Source organism: Protopterus annectens, chromosome 8.part0 (assembly GCF_019279795.1).
Source record: "Protopterus annectens isolate FY-2018-M chromosome 8.part0, PAN1.0, whole genome shotgun sequence".
NCBI lineage: Eukaryota > Metazoa > Chordata > Ceratodontiformes > Protopteridae > Protopterus > Protopterus annectens.
Window position 1 is genome coordinate 1,909,102,594 of NC_056741.1, and position 17,653 is coordinate 1,909,120,246.

Below are 17,653 nucleotides of genomic sequence, written 5' to 3' on the forward strand. Positions count from 1 at the left end.
CATGCCTGTATTTTATTTTTAGATCATACTTTGCTTAAACAAGATCTACTGCAATATCATTACAAAAATACTTTTTTTGAGAATGCTTTCAGTGGTTTTTGATCTATTTCCACCTGAAATTCTTAAACACACACATATTCAAGAAGCATTTCCTTTCTACCCAAGCATATCTCTTTTGTGCATCTCCAGCATAGAATATTGCCCACACATTTCATACAAGTCACTCTTACCTTGAATTTATGCAGTCTTCTTCAGATGTACTACTTGGGGCTCACCCTTGACTCTAATTTTAGCTTTGCAACCCACATTGATAATATCATTAATAAAGTCTTCTCACAACTAAAACTGTGCTATAGTTTATCATAACTACTATCTCCTACTACCTGCAAAGCACTGAGCAAGAATGTGCTTGTCTCTTAACTAGAATGCTGTCTTCCTGTACTCTCTTTCCACTCTGCTTATAACACTCAAAGACTTCAGGTCACTGAAAATAAAATTGTTACATTTGCCCTACTTGCTGAAACCAACCTACACCAGTGCAGCCTTCTAAACGACCTACGTTGGCTACCCATTACTAAAAGGTCCACTTATCCTCTATGTGCCTTACTATTAAATTTCTAAATGACAGCTACTACTCCACTCCGAAAAGAAAATTTCTAATCAGAGACAGTCTTACTCCCTGAGAAATGCTCAGAAGAAATGAATATCATTCAACTGCCCCCATTTAAAACAATCATAGGTGAATGAGCCTTCTTGCTAACAGGCCCAGCTCACTGGAACAAACTACCAGCTTAAACAATTCACCAGAATACTCATGAGAAGTTTAAGAAGTCCCTTTCTGAGCACCTCATCAAGGAAGTTCCAAATGCTTTAAGGTTAATGGATATACTCTTAAAAAGGTTAGAATGCTAAAAATGCTTACAGTTTTTCAACTGTTTTCCTTTGCCATTTAACTCTTCTTATCCATGTGTTCTCTTTTTAGTGTCTATGCCTATCCCTGTAATCCTTCCATTTTTTTTATTTACGCTCATCCACCAGTTTTTTTTTTTTTGCCCCAAGGAAATTAAATTTCAGATTTTTAAGACGCATTTAAAAGAAACAAAACTGTATTGCTACCCATGTAAATTTATAGAACTTAATGTAAATCAGCTACTTTATTTGAACTATATAAGAACATTATAGCATTCCATTATATAATAAACTGCATAAGTACGTGTACACAAGTTTTGCATGTATGTAAATCTAACAGTCTATCATATGTGAAGTGTAACAACTTATGTTTATTGCCTCTGAACCTGGGTCATGGCTGAAAAGGGTCTCTGGACCAGTCTACCTACTCGGTTACCAAACAGTAAGTAAGTAAATAAATAAATAAAAAGTAAATACGATCATGGCTCCTATACCCTGCAGACTATATTTGTAATGTACATTTATAGCTAGTTTGTGGAGGATTTCAAAACTCATTTCCTGTTTGTACCTACATTCCCAGGGTACACATTACTCTAACAACTTTTTTAGATGCGCAGTTATCTCAAATATTTGGATAAAAACTTTGTACTATACTATACTATATTGTATCACACCTTGGAATTTTTGTAATTTTTTTTTCTTTTTGCCTTCTGGCTTGGCCATTTGTAAAAAGACTAACTTTTTCTTCATCAGGCTTTGGTCCTTCTGATGAAAACTATTAGCCATGCATTTCATACATGCCATTTTTATTTTACATTTGCTTTTACTTAATGTGGAATTTTGCAGTTTAAATCTATTCAGCAGCTGCATCATTTTCTTATATTATTCATCCTGTGTTTGGTCCTAGATGTATAGATAATCAATTATGTTTGCAACACCTTCTAAACCTTCTGTTACCAGTGCAACAGCTCTTTGGAACACATAAAGTACTAAATGTACAATAGTTAAAATGAATATTCTTCGAAAACTTCTATACCAGCTCAATGCCACTAATATTACAATTTGTACATACTTTTTTCAAAAAAGTAAATAAGGACCTATCCAAATTTATTTGGTATCCAAAAATAACCAGAATTAGTTATGCAAAATTAATACTACCAACTGATAAATGAGCCAAGGTGGTCACCGGATTTTGAACTGTGCTATAAAATAATATGTTCCAACAGAATTATCCAGATTGCTGAGTATAACCCACTGAGCAATGATTGGTTCCCACTGTGGGTTAAATTATGGCACAATCACATTAAAGAATACAGACTTAACCCCAAAGCCTTCACCTTCATGGACATTTCAAACCTAAAAAAATTTAAGGTACATAACGTACTTAATCATAAAATTCTCATGTTCCAAGAACTTCTTGAATTTCTAAGCCTTTCACATATTCTAAAGCTATTGCAAACAATTCATTTAAACCCTTACTTAATAATAGGGACTAAAATGTTAAATCTAGCCCAATATCTATTAATCAAAAACTTCATAATTTGAGACGTCTACAAACTTAAAAAAAAACCACCAAGGAAATCAGGGAAAACTTCAACTTAAGCAAAAAAAAAATACATTGTTATCATTAGACAAATTATGGAACTCACTGCAACTTTCAAAACCATACCTGAAGATATGCAAACATATGTTAATACTTCATTAATAATTCTGAGATGTCTATTGTATAAAAAGGAAATGGTTTCTACTGTGTACAAATTAATTACAATAATAAAATATCAAGCATGTACCTATTCTCTAAATATTGGAATGGAATAAACAATAAAATTACCATGGAACAAGTTTCACATGCTATAGAAAATACTGCTAAACTATCTCATTTTAGAAATCTACTATATACTCAATTAATGATCAATGTTGTTGTGTTTTTCGGTTTTCCCAGTTAGGGGTCACCACAGTGGAACTCCGGTCCGCTAATGATTGGTAGTTGATTTTTACGTGCCGAGTTACCAGTCCTGACACACAACCTTCAACGAAGGTACGACCATTCACGTATATCTCCACACAGAAGACGCTCTAGCTGAGAATCGAACCGGACAGCGTCTTACTGTGAGGCGACAATGCTACCACAGCACCTCAATAATAATGCTTATTTCACACCAATTAGACTGAACAAATTTAACTCAAACTCTTCCCCTTTCTGTCCTTTCTGCCCGAAGACACATGCAGACCTACTTCACATACTTTGGTATTGCAAATTTGCTCAAAATCTATAGGGTTATTAAGAGTCAGGCTAGAAAATATGGGACATGTGAAAACTAATATTTCATGGGAGTTTGCAATCCTTCACATTACCACAGACAAAATACCCAAGCAAAAATTCCACATTCTTATCACTCTTTTCATGTTAATGAAACTTTATATCACTCAAAACTGGTTAGACAGATCCAAATTAGCTTGGGAGGGATACAGAAACATGGCACTCAAATCACCTCCCATAAAATGATAACAAAAAATAGTAAAAAACGTTCCTACTACCAGAAGTTTTGGGGTTTTCTCATTGACCACATTCTTAAGGAATAATACTCTTTGTAGATATTACAGACATTAGCTTATAATAATTACTACCTTCTGTCCTCTGAATATGTAATAATATCATAAGCAGGGTAATTTCTGATGTTTCTTATTAACTATATAGAACATACGAAGCAGTAAACTCCTTGCTCTATGAGATTACTCATACTAGCAGTTGTAAATATTGTATATAGTTCTGGGTTAACTAAATGTCAAGGTTTATTGTAACCTTGCTGTTAAATTATCCATATGGTCTTATGCCCAATATGGTTGTATTCTTTGTTTCTATCTACCCACTTTGTATATTGGACTGTTGTAAATCTATTGGTGAATTATCTCTAAAATAAATAAAACAGATTTTTGAAAAAAAAAAATACTAAATGTACATAAGTGAGAACATTCTAGAGCTAGCTTGACTTGCCAGAGTCCTTGGTTTGCATCCAGTACTGAAATGACCCTAGCATTTGCCACTGTTAAAATGACCTTTTCAGCTGTAAGCAACTGTGAACACCCTTCTTAATTCACTGCTTAGATTTTGCAGCTCAATAATAGATCATTATTGTTTTTCATTTTTATAATGTAAACGCTACCATTCACTCATTTGTTTGGCTCTACATGCTTCTTAATGGCACCTAAACCTCCCATTCACTTTGTTTCCTTCTTAGCTCTGCTATAAGGGCTCAGGGTTACCACCTGTCCCACTTTATGAGGGTCAGTCCCTCTTTGGGCAATTGTGTTCTGCAAAAATATTGAAAAAATGACAAATGTCTTGAGATTTTAGGACAAAAATATTTCCTAAATTTTATGTAATAGATGTATAAAACAGTTATGCTGTATCTGAAACACTTAAATGTTATAAAAAACAGAATAAGCAACTAAAATGCTACAAGAATAAGCCTTTATTAAGGAAAAATGTGAAGTTCTGTCCTTGGCACTGGCCATGGGTATGTTTTGCCCTGCAAAATCTGACATTTGTACCAAAAATGTCCCAGTTTGAGCATTTGAAAAAAGTGGCAACCCTATGAGAGCTAATAATACGTTACTTACAGCATATACCCCTGGAATACCATCAGGTTTTATTCCTATACAACATTATCCTGCCTGTATCTTAAGCATGTAATCAGCATCATATGAAGATTACTAATGATGTGGTAGTGTTCAGTATATGAGATGTCTCTGATACATTGTGACTATTACTATACACATTCACTCTTTGCTTTTGCAAGTAATTTTGTTACTATTCCTAGCTTCTCACAAGGCAAATTAGTAAATGTTATGAACATTAACACAAGTACTACAGTGTGAAACAGGCTCTTCTACTTTTTATTTTAATATTCACATTTCAATAGCTTTGAACCACTGGCTTTAATCTGTGCCCTTGAATGTGTTAATAATGTATACACACATCCTCATTTCAATCTCTTTTAGAAGCTGGGCTTTCAATGTATCTTCAGACATTATTATGCTCTGTACATTTCTCTAGTTTAAATTCTTCATTCTACTTTGTAACGCTAAACATTTTTCAATAATCTGATTTACAGTCCTGTAGCAGTGCATTTTGTAATTTTTCAGAATTTAATATATTCATCGTTTTCAGTTTAGTAGCACCAACAAACAACTCATTTTCATTTTTGTATTAAATGACATGCAAACTCATTTGAACATATTTGTCTTTTCTATTACACATCTTCACAAATGGCTCCTGATACCTCAGATTCCAAGAAAGTGGATTAAAAGCAGGAAAACAATTCTCCTTGTGCTTATTGCTACATTTAATACATGAGACTTGAATTTTTAACTACATCATTCTTCCTATGGACCTCATGGTGCTTTCTCCTCACATACAAATACAAACAATTCATTACCAAGAATTAGTTGCAAATAAACTTAGTTCAAGAGAGACCACAGCACAAAAATACAGATATCTGTATAAAAATGTCTTCATCAGTAAACCATAAGCCAGATGCCCACTGGGTAATCATTTGGAATGCTGGGACCCTCTAGAGACAGAATGGCCGAAAAAAAATGATTTACAGATACTAAATATGAGATGGCCATTTCCACAATATTCCCTTTTCTCCATGATATGACGATCTCACAGTTGGTATATGTAAGTTTGCACTCCTGCATCAGGGGTACAGGGGGAGCTTAACTCCACAAAAAAGAAGTTTAAAAGAGAAGAGCAAAGTTCAAGATTTGCTGTTCTCCTGAGTTTTCAACTTTTTTTTGGTCTCCAGCAATTGGCATCACAAGTACCAACATTTCAATAGGAAGCCAACACACAGACACTGTAAATTAAGAAAACCTTGTAGAACTATTTACATAAAATACATCAGAGGTTACTTACTTTATTAAGTTGGACACATGAATATCTGGTAAAAAATGAACTAATTTCTGGATGCCTTGGTTTCCAAGTGCATTATTTGACAAACTGTAAATAAAACATAGAAAAATGTATAAGCACTTTTCTGACTGTAAATACTCCAGAAGTAACAACAGTGTTCTGGTGAGAAGTGAATGCTAAACACATTTTTAAGACCACCATTAACTCTTTCAGCTTTACAAAATATTCACTCGGTCTGCATTGATAATTAAGTACTATGACTGTTTTAAAACTCAATATATTTAATTATTTATTTACATTTTTATAACCAAGGTGGCCCTATTGCATGGGTGCCCATTTTATAGATGAACCAGGATGTATAGCAGCCATACACATTTTGAACATTTACACAATGATACGAAACCAAAATTATAAAATGAGTACATAAAATGGGTGGAAGTAAACATATGTTTTAGGTTGCAACATGTATTAAGGGTATGGGAACATAGCGACTTCAGATACTACTGGATTTTTTTTCTTATGTGGAGTATTACAAAAGTGTCATGAGTATTATAAATGACATCAGACCCAGAATCCAGAGGAATTTGTTTTTCCTGAGAGAGTGTTCCACTTGGAAAAAACCAAGAATAGATTTGAATACAGATATATTTTTTTGTTTTGTGGAAGAAAAGCTCTTTGAACTAAGGTTTCCAGGAGACACCCCTGGAAAATAATCCAGTGAGGAGTCAGAAAATATTTCTGTAATTTGACTTCTCATTCCACCCTATGCAGGAAATCCCTTACCCAACTGAGAGATTCTGGACACTCTGAAAAAGACTCTGCAAAAATAAGGCATTCATCTAAATATGGAAACATATCAATAACTAACAATCTGCAATAGGTTATCACAGGAGCCTGGCACTTTGTGAATGCCTTTTTGGAGCAGTTGATTGACCAATAGGTAATGCAAAAAAACTGATAATGTGATTCAGATACTGAAAACCTTAAGAAATGTCTAAAATCTGGATTTATAAAAATGTGATGATATGCACCTTTTAAATCTAAGAGAAATCTGAGACAACTCAAATGGGGAATAAGGGCTAATAAGTTACAAACAGACAGTATTTTGAACTTGGATACTATCACTAGCAGATTTGGCAAGGTAAGATAAGATCCAGAATTGGTCTCCCAGAATATTCTTTCTTTCTTTAGCACTAGGGACATCCCGGAATAAAACTCTTCCATTAAGTGATAAAGAGACACAGCTTTTATCTTCTCCTGAGCAGCAAGCATATGCTGAATGACAGGAGGGTAAATGAAGAGTCTAGTCTGGTGAGTGAGAAGGATTCCCCCTAGAGAGAGGAACAGAATCCCACTGCCATTTCTCTGAAACTGTCTTTTGCCAAAGAAAGAAAGAAATGGAGGTTAAGACTTTCTGGAATTATTAAAGGAATGCCGTGGTGGGAGTGAGGCTGGAAAACCTTCATATAGTCATTCAGACTTATTAGACTGTCATTTGATTTATAGGTTCATAGGTTCATAGATTAGTACTAGGCTAACTGCCCTTGTGGGCCATTTTCAGCCTAGCCAATTACCCCATGTGAGAATCAAACCCTTTACCTTATGTTTGTAAGGTAAACACCTTAACCATTATGCCAACCTCCCCATTATGGCATGACCATATTCTTTCTGGAATCTCCCCGTCACTGCTTTTTAAATTTTTGCTTACCAGCAGCTTGCTGGGGCTGTTTATTTTACTTTTTAAAGAAGGCTGTCGAGGGAGCATTGAATACATTGGCAAACTTGGAGACAAGTGGCTAGAAACATCTGAAAAATTCCTTGAATCAGCTTTCCTCTCTCATCATACTTTTTAATGACCACAGCAGAAAAAGGAGAAAAACTAGTTCTCTATCCAAGGGAGAATTTAAAATTTTATTTTTGACAACCTCTGGGAAGTTTTGAGAATTCAGCCAAGCAATCCTCCTCATAAGAGTTCCAACAGCAGTGCTCTGGAGGAGACATAAGCAGACTCAGAAGTACATTTCAAACAGTGAATGGTTACTTGAGACACAAAAGGTACCAAGTTATATAATGCATATTTCTCCTCACAAGAGGAATCAGATGCCAAAATATTCCTTATATTGTCTCATGAGGCAAGCATGAACTTCAACATATGAGTCTGACAACTGAGAATCCTAAAGAGGAGTAATGCAGAAGAATACACCTTTTTCCCCAAGTTTATTAAAAGCCTTCCCATCCTTGTCAGAAGAGTAATCAGTATTTACCAAATGTTTAGCAGCAGCAGCTTGATTCACAAAGCAATAGCTGCTTTGTCTGATCTGAGAATGAGTATATAAAAATGTAAAAGATTTGGGAACTTGTATATTCTATCTGCTTTGGGGGCAGCAACAGGTTGTCTCCGGGGGAAATTGCAGGCTGTGACAAAAAACTTCAATAACTGAGAAAGAACAGGATGAATAGGAATAGGTTCTTGAAATTCCAGGTATAACAATTCATAATAATCCCACAAAGGACTGAGAAATTCCACTGTTTTCCCACTGAAAAACTGATTTATACTTCAAATAGTTTCAGAGAAAAAGAATCCTTCAAAGGTACCAGGCAAAGTTACACTCTCCTCAGAATATGAATGAGAATACTGCAGAGACACCACAATTTGTGCCTTCAGAGTCATTTTGAGGTTTAAACTCTTATATTTCTTCAGAAATTGAAGAATCCATTCTTCTTTTATCAAAAACAGCAACATAGTAAGAGTCAAGAGCCTGCACTAAACCCTGAGCTAAACCCAATAAGTTACTCCTGTCCAGATTAACTGAGGAGACATGAACAGTGGGACCAAAGAAAAAAAGATAAGTGGTCCAAGGAACCAGCTTTGGCAACAATAGAGCCCTCCACCTGTGACGGAGGCACTTTATCAGTATGCTGTGGTGGCAAAGGCTGATTAACTTTGTTTGTGGCTTAAGAAGAAAGAACCAAGGAAAAGGTAGGTTATTTTATGATTAAGCCAAAAAAGGTGCTAGATTCCTAGGGAAGCCTGGCAGCAATAATCAGAAAAAACATGTAAATTGTAAGAAAAAAAAAAAAAAAAACTTTTTCCATATTAAAATACAGTAGAAAGCTCTTAACACTTACCCTGGCCCCAGAAGTAAAATAACATAACTTTTTTTTTCCACTGAAAAACGTGTATGAGATTGCCTTTGTAAACATTAGTTATAAGATCCAGGTGCATTTTGTAGTTGTTACTCCTAACCCTGAGGACCAATAAAGGTTAACAAATGTCCAAATTTTGTTATTAAACTTTAGAATAATAATGACTAATAATCCTTCCAGATCTTCATATTTATATATGATTTGTAGATTTATATTTTCCTTCCATAAAATCATGACTCCCTTCCTCTTGGACATATATAAGGAATGAGCTAACCCTAAGTAATTATTAGGGCTCCAAATATTTTTCTAGTGGATTTAAAATGAGTTTCTTTCTAGAATATAACTTGTGATTTATTAACATTTAAATATCTTAACAAATTTAACCATTTCCTTGGATTGTTCACACCATTAACGTTTAGGGAAGTTATATACAGAGATATAGGTGTAAATGAGAGTATTCAGGAATAATGTAAGCAGTAATTGATGTTTTAATCACAGAACTCTTGCTAACACATAAAAATACATGAGTATTTATTAGCAAATATAATATAACTGAAATAACTATAGCTGTACTTGAAAAGTATAGTATCATAAATTCAGGCCATGATGTAAAACATATAATCAAAAAGAATACGATTTTCCAAAATCAAATATGGAATTATTAAAATTCCCAGTATGAGAGATAAACTAAGATCGATCAGACTGCTTTCCGTAACCATCAAAACCATATCTAGCAACTATAAGTCCTATATGTGAGACATATAATTGAATTATATTAATCTATACAGTTTTAACTGTTGTACATATTAAGGATTTAAAATATAAACACCCCAAACATCAAAAGGTTGTTCTTATTTTATACATATAAGTGATTAATAGCAAATAAACCTCTTGTATGAGAGTATATGAGAGTAGAGAAATTCAGATGATTAATTCAGGTTATATTGGTTGGATGAAACTGGTTACTGCACACAGAAAGAGCAGTTTAGTTAATAGTGCAACCAATCAATTACTTTTCCACTTCAGATATAATCCTATTCTTTACTTAAAGACTACTACAAATGAGTAAAAACAAAGGTTCTAAGAGTCATCTGAGCTTTTGAGTATGAATTAAACTAAAAAGATTCATTAATATGAAACTGCATTTTCCATTAACTGTACACACTGTCATAGTTAAAATTAAATAAACAACTATAAGATAAAGGCTTCCTTTATGAGACTTACTCTGAAACTAACCATAATATAATTAATATAGCTTAAGTGAGGTGCTTTGTGAATCCAGTATGCAATCGTATATGCCATCACTGAAATATAACTGTCATTTCTTCTAAAATATAATCCATACCTTCTTATGTCTATGGAGATATATTTATATCACACTTAAAAATAACTTTTTTTTTTTCAAATGTTTCTTTTATTTTTCCATAATAGAAAACAATGCATACAGAAAAATAGAGAACATTGTGATTATGAACATTAAAATTAAATGTTGAATTATCACAAGTTGTTATGGACATGAAGACATTTTAACAATGGTACATAAAAAAGAAGGAAAAAAGATAAAGAAGGCATTGTAATCAATCTAACCAAAAACACTTATATACAATATTTACAAAATAATGTGCTACCAGTCCTCTAAAGAGATATTAAGGAGAGGAAGAAAAAGAGAATTATTTGAGTTGGCAGTGGATCTCCAGTTAATAACAGGGGTAAGGATATGTATTTCACTAAATGCTGAGATAGGGAATTATTCACTAAAAATTAAATCAATTAGATATTTCCATAATTTGCTAAAATAGGCTCTCTTCTTGGGACCATTTATAATGAACTTATGAGCAGAAATGTGTTTGCAAGCCATCTCTTTGAAACCCCTCCAACATAGTTTAGTGCGATCCATCCAGTTGTTTGTGATGTATAATTTAATAAGGGAACAGAGAATAATTAAAATGTGGAGTTGTAGTTTAGGCAACTTAAAGGGGGGGATATGTAGAATGGCTGTTTCCCATGAAAGTGTGGAGTTATAGTATCCCATTCTCTGCAGACAGACTTTTAGAGAGCACCAGAGTTTATGAGAGTGGTTGCAGTACCACATAATGTGTAATAAATCAGCTCTCGGATAGGGGCAACAAGTGCATGAGGGGGATAGATTGGGGTTAAATTTATTGAGTGTTACAGGAGTGTAGTAAGAGTTATTGTTTAGCATCAGTTGAGTATATAAGAGTTTTTTGAAAAGGGAGAGTTCTAGAGTAGATTTTATAGCTGAGAGTTTTTGATCCTCTGTAATGGGGGAACCAAGGTTATCCCAATAGTTGGAGAAAAGGCAATTCGATTTGTATAATAAGGCATTCAATAGTTTGTAAGAGGATGAAATTGTTTTTTTAGGGCTCGAGATAGCAGAAATGATTTCACCTAGTTTGTTGATTTCCTGAGGATTGGGAGAGAGATTGATAGGTTGTGAAAGTATAGTCTCTCTTAGTTGCCGGAGAATAACTGTGTATTTGTTATTGGTCTCAAGAATTAAACGTAGCTCGGCAAGAGTTTTAGTCCTATATTTGAGGATATCCCATATATTAAGATCTTTGATGAGGGGGAATTCAGTGAGGTCAAACATTTTATTATTGATCTTGAGGTTTGGGTAAAAATAACTTTTTAATGAATAGTATTTGATCAAAATTGACTTGCTGTGACAGTGAAATATCAGCAAAGAAAAAAAAAGTATTACTAAAAGCTATGCATAATAAAAATACAGCTTCTGGATTTAAAACTAATTAAACAACCCAAATCAAAGAATAATAATCTACTTTAGCATAAATTAACAATTTACAATTAATTCTTAACAAATAAAAACTGACCTTAATGATTTTTGTTTTTGTTTTGTAGTTTTAGATATTCACAACTGAAAAACTGAGTGCTTGAAGCAATGGGTGCATCACTGAATTAGTGCCCCTCACTTCCTGAGTGTTACATCAACATGGCGGAATATTTGCAGTTTAAATGTCTCATGAGACTACCCAAGGTAAGCAAAGCTTCACCTCAGGCTAATGATTTTTAACTGTAAAACTGCAGTTTGAAGATGTTAAGTTAGAAAAAAAAATGCTTAAAAAAGTGTTCCAAATTTTCATGGCCATTTCATCTAAATAATATACCAAGCAAATAAATTAATAGTTCCCAATGTGTTTTTACTCTAAAAAAGCATAAATATACTAATAAAAGACTATTTTAATAAATTAAGGTTGGATTATGTTACTTAAGGAAAAGATTTTATATAGAGTAAGCAAAACATTAAAAGAAAGCATATTAACAAAGGGAAACTCCCAATATGCTGCAGTAATGACAAACACTTAGTTTTCATAAGTTTCTGAATAATTTAAAACAAAGTTACCTGTAATGAGCAGAGAAATTAGTTGTCATTTCCATTTAGTAATATTTGCTGCTGTGATATTTGTATAAGTTTATAACTGAATGGTAAGAATTAAGAGTTTTGAGTGTAGTAAAAATTGCAGTATGTCCAATTAAAGCTCTTTTTTGTTAGATGTAAATAAGAGTCACTTATCAGTAGATGCTTTGAGAGATTTATTAGAGTTTACAGATGTGATATCAGTCTTTGTGTGTGTGTGTGTGTGTGTGTGTGTGTGTGTGTGTGTGTGTGTGTTTTTGAAAGTCTCTTTAATGATGTGGGAGAACAGTACATAGCTTCAGAAATGGATATTATGTTGCTGTTTTTTTATAAAGGCAGCTGTTACATCTAGATTGTTAAAAGTTCTTCTTCCATTGGAAAGATGCATTTTGATTCTTGCAGGGTATATAATTTCAGACTTAATGTTATTTTGTTTTAAAAGTTTAACAAGAGGCTAGCATTTTTTCGTCATATGAACAACCTTAGTGGAATAGTCATTGTCAAATATGATGAGATTTTGATTGAATTTTAAAGGGGTTTTCCTCCAGGCAATCTTTACAACAAGTTATTTATCTATGAATGACAGAAATTTTATAACTATGGATCTTGGTGGAGATAAAGAAAAAGTTGGTGCTGGCTTTCCTATTGCTCTGCGGGCTCTCTCTATTCCATAGGGAAAAACCCTCTTGAAGATCTAAAATTTCAGGGATCCAATGGTTTAGGAAAGAAATAATGTCTTCTCCTTCTGTTTTTTCAGGGAGATTGAAAATTCTTATATTGCACCTTTTTCCCCGTTTTCTAAGTCATCAAGTTTATTCTGGAGCAAGGTGTTTTGTTTGAGGAGAAATTCAGTTTGTAATTCCTTTTATTTGAGTCTCCCATTGATGTTAGGTAAAGCAGTTTCAATGTCCAGTATTTTATTTTGATGTTGTTGAAGTAATTCATTAAATATTTCAATTTACTTTAGGCTGTTACCTCTGAGGTTTTCAAGGTTTTGCTGAAAATCATCTATTTTTAAGTACAGTGCCTGAAGAGTTGAAGTCACCATCTGCATTTCTTTCTTCAGTACTATGTCTGTTTGGGAATGCTTGGAGCTGTTCATGTTCATACAGATAAAGTCTCCAGTATTTTTGATGGGAATTTCTTTGAGTAGCTCCACCAAAATTTGTAAACTTGAAGTTTAAACTATTACTTATAAGTCTTTACAAAAATTATTAGTAAACTTTGACTATAATCCTGTCTAAATAAATAGATTTACAGAGCTTTAAAATTGTGCTGTATTCAGATGGCCATTTTGGCCCCGCCCCCTCAATTTCTATTTCTGAAGGCTTGTCCTGGTGTTGCTTAGCTTGTCTGCCACTATATTTTGCTCTGACAGGCTGTAAGATGCTTAGATAGTTAAGAAATGATGTATAGCTACCTCCCAAACCATCACAACCAGCTTACACAGAGGGTATGACCTTGTACTTACCTGCTTCTTTATGCATTACATCATGTGATGTTATCTGTAAGCACTTGAAGAGGTCCAGGGGACCAAAGATGATAAAGAGATTTTAATTGCAGCCAGCATCTCTGACAATTATGTGCTTTGGTTTGGCTGAGGAATTTCACAGGCCTTGCACATTTGCATTAACTTGAGATCTGAGGAGAAAATGAAAGACCTAGATTTAGAGCCATATGGAGTCTGCACCAGTGCAGTTACTTTTTGACAAAGCCTAAAATTGGAATCTGAAATTCTAGAAGATTAAGATGTTGTGTCCATGTGTTCTTTAAAATCCCCTGAATTTTTCTCATGTGTAACCTGACAAGAGAAACCACAAGAATCATAGAGCTATGAATCCTAGAATCCTGTGATATTCTCTTGCAGAAGTCTGAGACTGACTGGAGAAGCTCAGGAAAGTTTCCAGATAAAAAATAAACCTTCTCCTGTATAAGGAAAGCATTTTGTTGAGAAGTGTATATAAGAAGCCTAGAAACACAATCCAGTGTGATGAAGTTAAGGAAGATTTTTGTACATTTATCTGGAATCCCATACTGGTAAGAAGAGATGAAGCCCATGTTAAGGACTACTGACATCTGGGAAAAGACTCTATAAAGATAATTAAGGGGTTCAGGTGCCTAGGCAGCGAGACATTTCCTTGTGGTACATTTGACTGGGGACACATGGCTGAAGTGATATTCAGCTGCAGAAAAATATGGCTTTTTATGAATTCCCTGTGGGTAAAGAGAAGAATATGTTGTCATGCCCACAACTTCAATAACCAAATGCACAGGGAGAAAACAATGTCCATAGTCCCCAAGGGAACATGAGACAGCAGGCAATATGGCAGGCATCAGCAGCAGACTGGCCAGAGAGCATGTCAGTGGCAGTAAAACTGCAGTGCACAATGGCAGTGTCTTTAGAATTGGAGTCTGTGAACCACTACCCCCTTTACAGTGTCTAGGGAACATTGCTTAAAACGCATACTGCAGCATAAATGTGACTACAGTAGCCTGCAGGATTCCCTCCATGCTGTAGCATGCTTCTACATGTTGTAGTTACATAAGTATGTACTGTACACTGAGCACAACACTCATTACTTCTTCTACCACCATGCATTTTGTTATAAAAGCTGTGAGCATGGCAGTGTGTGCTTCTCTTTGCCCACAGGGAATTTGTAAACAGCTATATTTCTCTGCAGCTGAATGTCACTTCAGCCATGTGTCCCCAGTCAAATGTACCACAGGGAAATGTCTTGCTGCCTAGGTGCCTGAACCCTGACAAGCAAGTGTTCGCAAGCAGTGCAAACTCACACACATTCACACAGACACACACACACACACACACACACACACACACACACACACTTACACTTCCCCAAACAGTCCCTTTTTTTGTAAAAAGTACAAGTACATCACTAAAGATCCTGTCAGAAATGAAGCAGTAATGCTCAATGTACTTCAACGGAAAAAAATAACAAGTAACCTATCACATAGTGTACACAAGTACTATAACATTAAAATGTTTTCTGCTCATTTAAAACACTACTTGATCTTTAAATTTAGACACAAACATTAAAAGTTCACAAAAGCAGTACAGGTTTACTAAAAATGTAGCCATCAAATAAAAATAAAATAAGCTCTTACGTAAAAATAGTGGTCCCTGACAGGAAACTTCCAACATTGTGAAAAATATTGGGTTTCCTAAAGGAGAAATACCACTTTTATTCATGAAATAAAAATACAATATTTTCTTAAAAGAACAGCAATTTCTATGTGGAAGGGTTCTCCAGAGCGGACTTATTTGGTGGAAATGAATCTTCAAGACCATGTCAAAACTACTTCTTCTTGAGGCATCATAAAAGTACTGAAGACTGCTTCACTCTTCTGATTTTCCTCCACAAGACTGACAAATCGGCAGTCAGAGTGAAGGTATGGGAGTAAGCCGGAGCTTTGCGAAAGTGGTCAGATTTTGTATCCTGGATAGGATTCAACCATATACAGCCAAAAGACTACTGCAGCAGTGAGAATTATGAACATCAGCTGTAAGCTACAATATCCTGATAAAGGTTAAAGGCCAAAATGGTAACAGTTTAGCATGTCAGGACCCACATGAGTGAGTCTCTCAATATGGACACTGAATGGTGTAAAACAATCTTAGCTAATGATACATACCAACACAATACACGGTAATAACCTGTCTGTCATGTGCTGAAGTCTCTGTTTCTTCTTACAATGAACTACACTAGACGCCAAAATATCGGAGACAGAGCATAATGTCTAGCAAGGGGTCTCTTACCATGGACCTCTCTTGCACCTAATAGGTTTGCTTCTCCATTACCTGAACCAGGTACTAGAACAATCCCAGAGGATATGACTGACCCCTTACCATAGAGGGCTGTGGAATCAGACCAGAGGGTGACAAGGAAAAATTTAAGTGGGCTGCAGTCCAGTTTAAGGCAACAAAAGATTCACAAATCATAGGCTGAGCCATGATTTTGCTGAGATTTTTCTTTTTAGGTACAAATAAATTTGATATGGGAGGGGGTATCCATATCAGAATCCATCAATTCAAGGGGAAAAATGCCAGCCAGAATAATACACTGACACTGTTAAGGGCTGAAAAAGGGTAACAATAATCGAAAATCTAAACAATGTTCCCACACAGCAAATATAGCAGAAACAATTTAAATTGTGCTAAACCTTGTTCTACAACCTTAACAGTGTAATAAACAACAGCACACACACGCTCAAAGTACCAGGTAAAATTCACTTGTCCAAATAGTGACAAAAAATAAAATGTACGTCCTTAAATCAAATAGAAAGTTTTTTAAAAAGCATAAATAGGCATTCACTTAGATATTCCTTTGTCAAAAATGACAAATCTCCACCAAAAATTCAAATAAAGTAATTTGTGGTAAAATCACAATTTAATAAAAATAATATATATCGGTGTTAAATGATAATAATCATCATATAAATGAAAAAAAAGGAAAAAAAAATGCAATATTTTTCTGTCAGAATTTCCAAATGAAACAGATAAAGAACAGAAACAAGAGGCCTAGTGTTCAAATTACACTACAGAACTTCAGTTTCTTAGCACACATCATAGAATACTTGACAAGTCCATAACTGATTAAAAGCAGAATTGAGCACACAAACAGCACAGTAGTAAATCAAAACTTCCAGCAGAATCCACAGCAGTAGTAAATAGCAAGAACATTAAAATAAAAGTTAATACACACACATATATTTTAAATAAATCGGAAAGAAATCAAAAGTATATAATAGTAAAGAGTAAGGAAGTTTCCCAAAAGGATGTTATCTGAGACTGGAAGCTGTAATCCACCAATGAAGGCTGCTGAGGAAATTCAACTGTGTGAGTCCTACAGCTGTACACTGAATAATTGATTTTCTGTGACCTAGCTCAGAGATCACAGAGAGTCAGAGGAGGGGATTCTGAGCTCTGGAAAGCTGCCAGTGTGGGTTTGTGCACACACAGAATGCCATGTGCCGCTGAGGTAGTGTGAATGATGAACATGCTCAAGCAAAATTGAGCTATTTCTTAGTATTCTTAGATAAACAAAAAGCAGCAGGAACAGCAGCAGTATATACCAAAGAAAAATGCAGATCAAAAACACCAAAAATCAGGAGAAAAACAGGTCCTTCAGTGTAAAATTATTTAATTCGCAATTCGTCAAAGGCGACTTCATCAGAAAAATTATGAAATTGCCTTTGACGAATAGCAAATTAAATTATTTTATGCTAAAAGACCTGGTTTTCTCCTGATTTTTGTTGTTTTT

The 17,653-nt window shown here is 34.5% G+C and overlaps 1 protein-coding gene across 1 annotated transcript in view; it reads right to left on the reverse strand.

Moving 5' to 3' along the window:
• Window positions 1–2,207: 2,207 nt before the first annotated feature.
• LOC122808584 (protein NLRC5-like) overlaps window positions 2,208–17,653 on the reverse strand; it is an 849,388-nt gene continuing 833,942 nt past the window's right edge. Inside the window, exons 18-19 of the mRNA XM_044079540.1 lie at window positions 5,831–5,914; window positions 2,208–2,265 (exon numbers count right to left, since the gene is read on the reverse strand). Coding sequence (XP_043935475.1) covers window positions 2,208–2,265; window positions 5,831–5,914 — 142 coding nt within the window. The remainder of the gene's footprint in view (window positions 2,266–5,830; window positions 5,915–17,653) is intronic.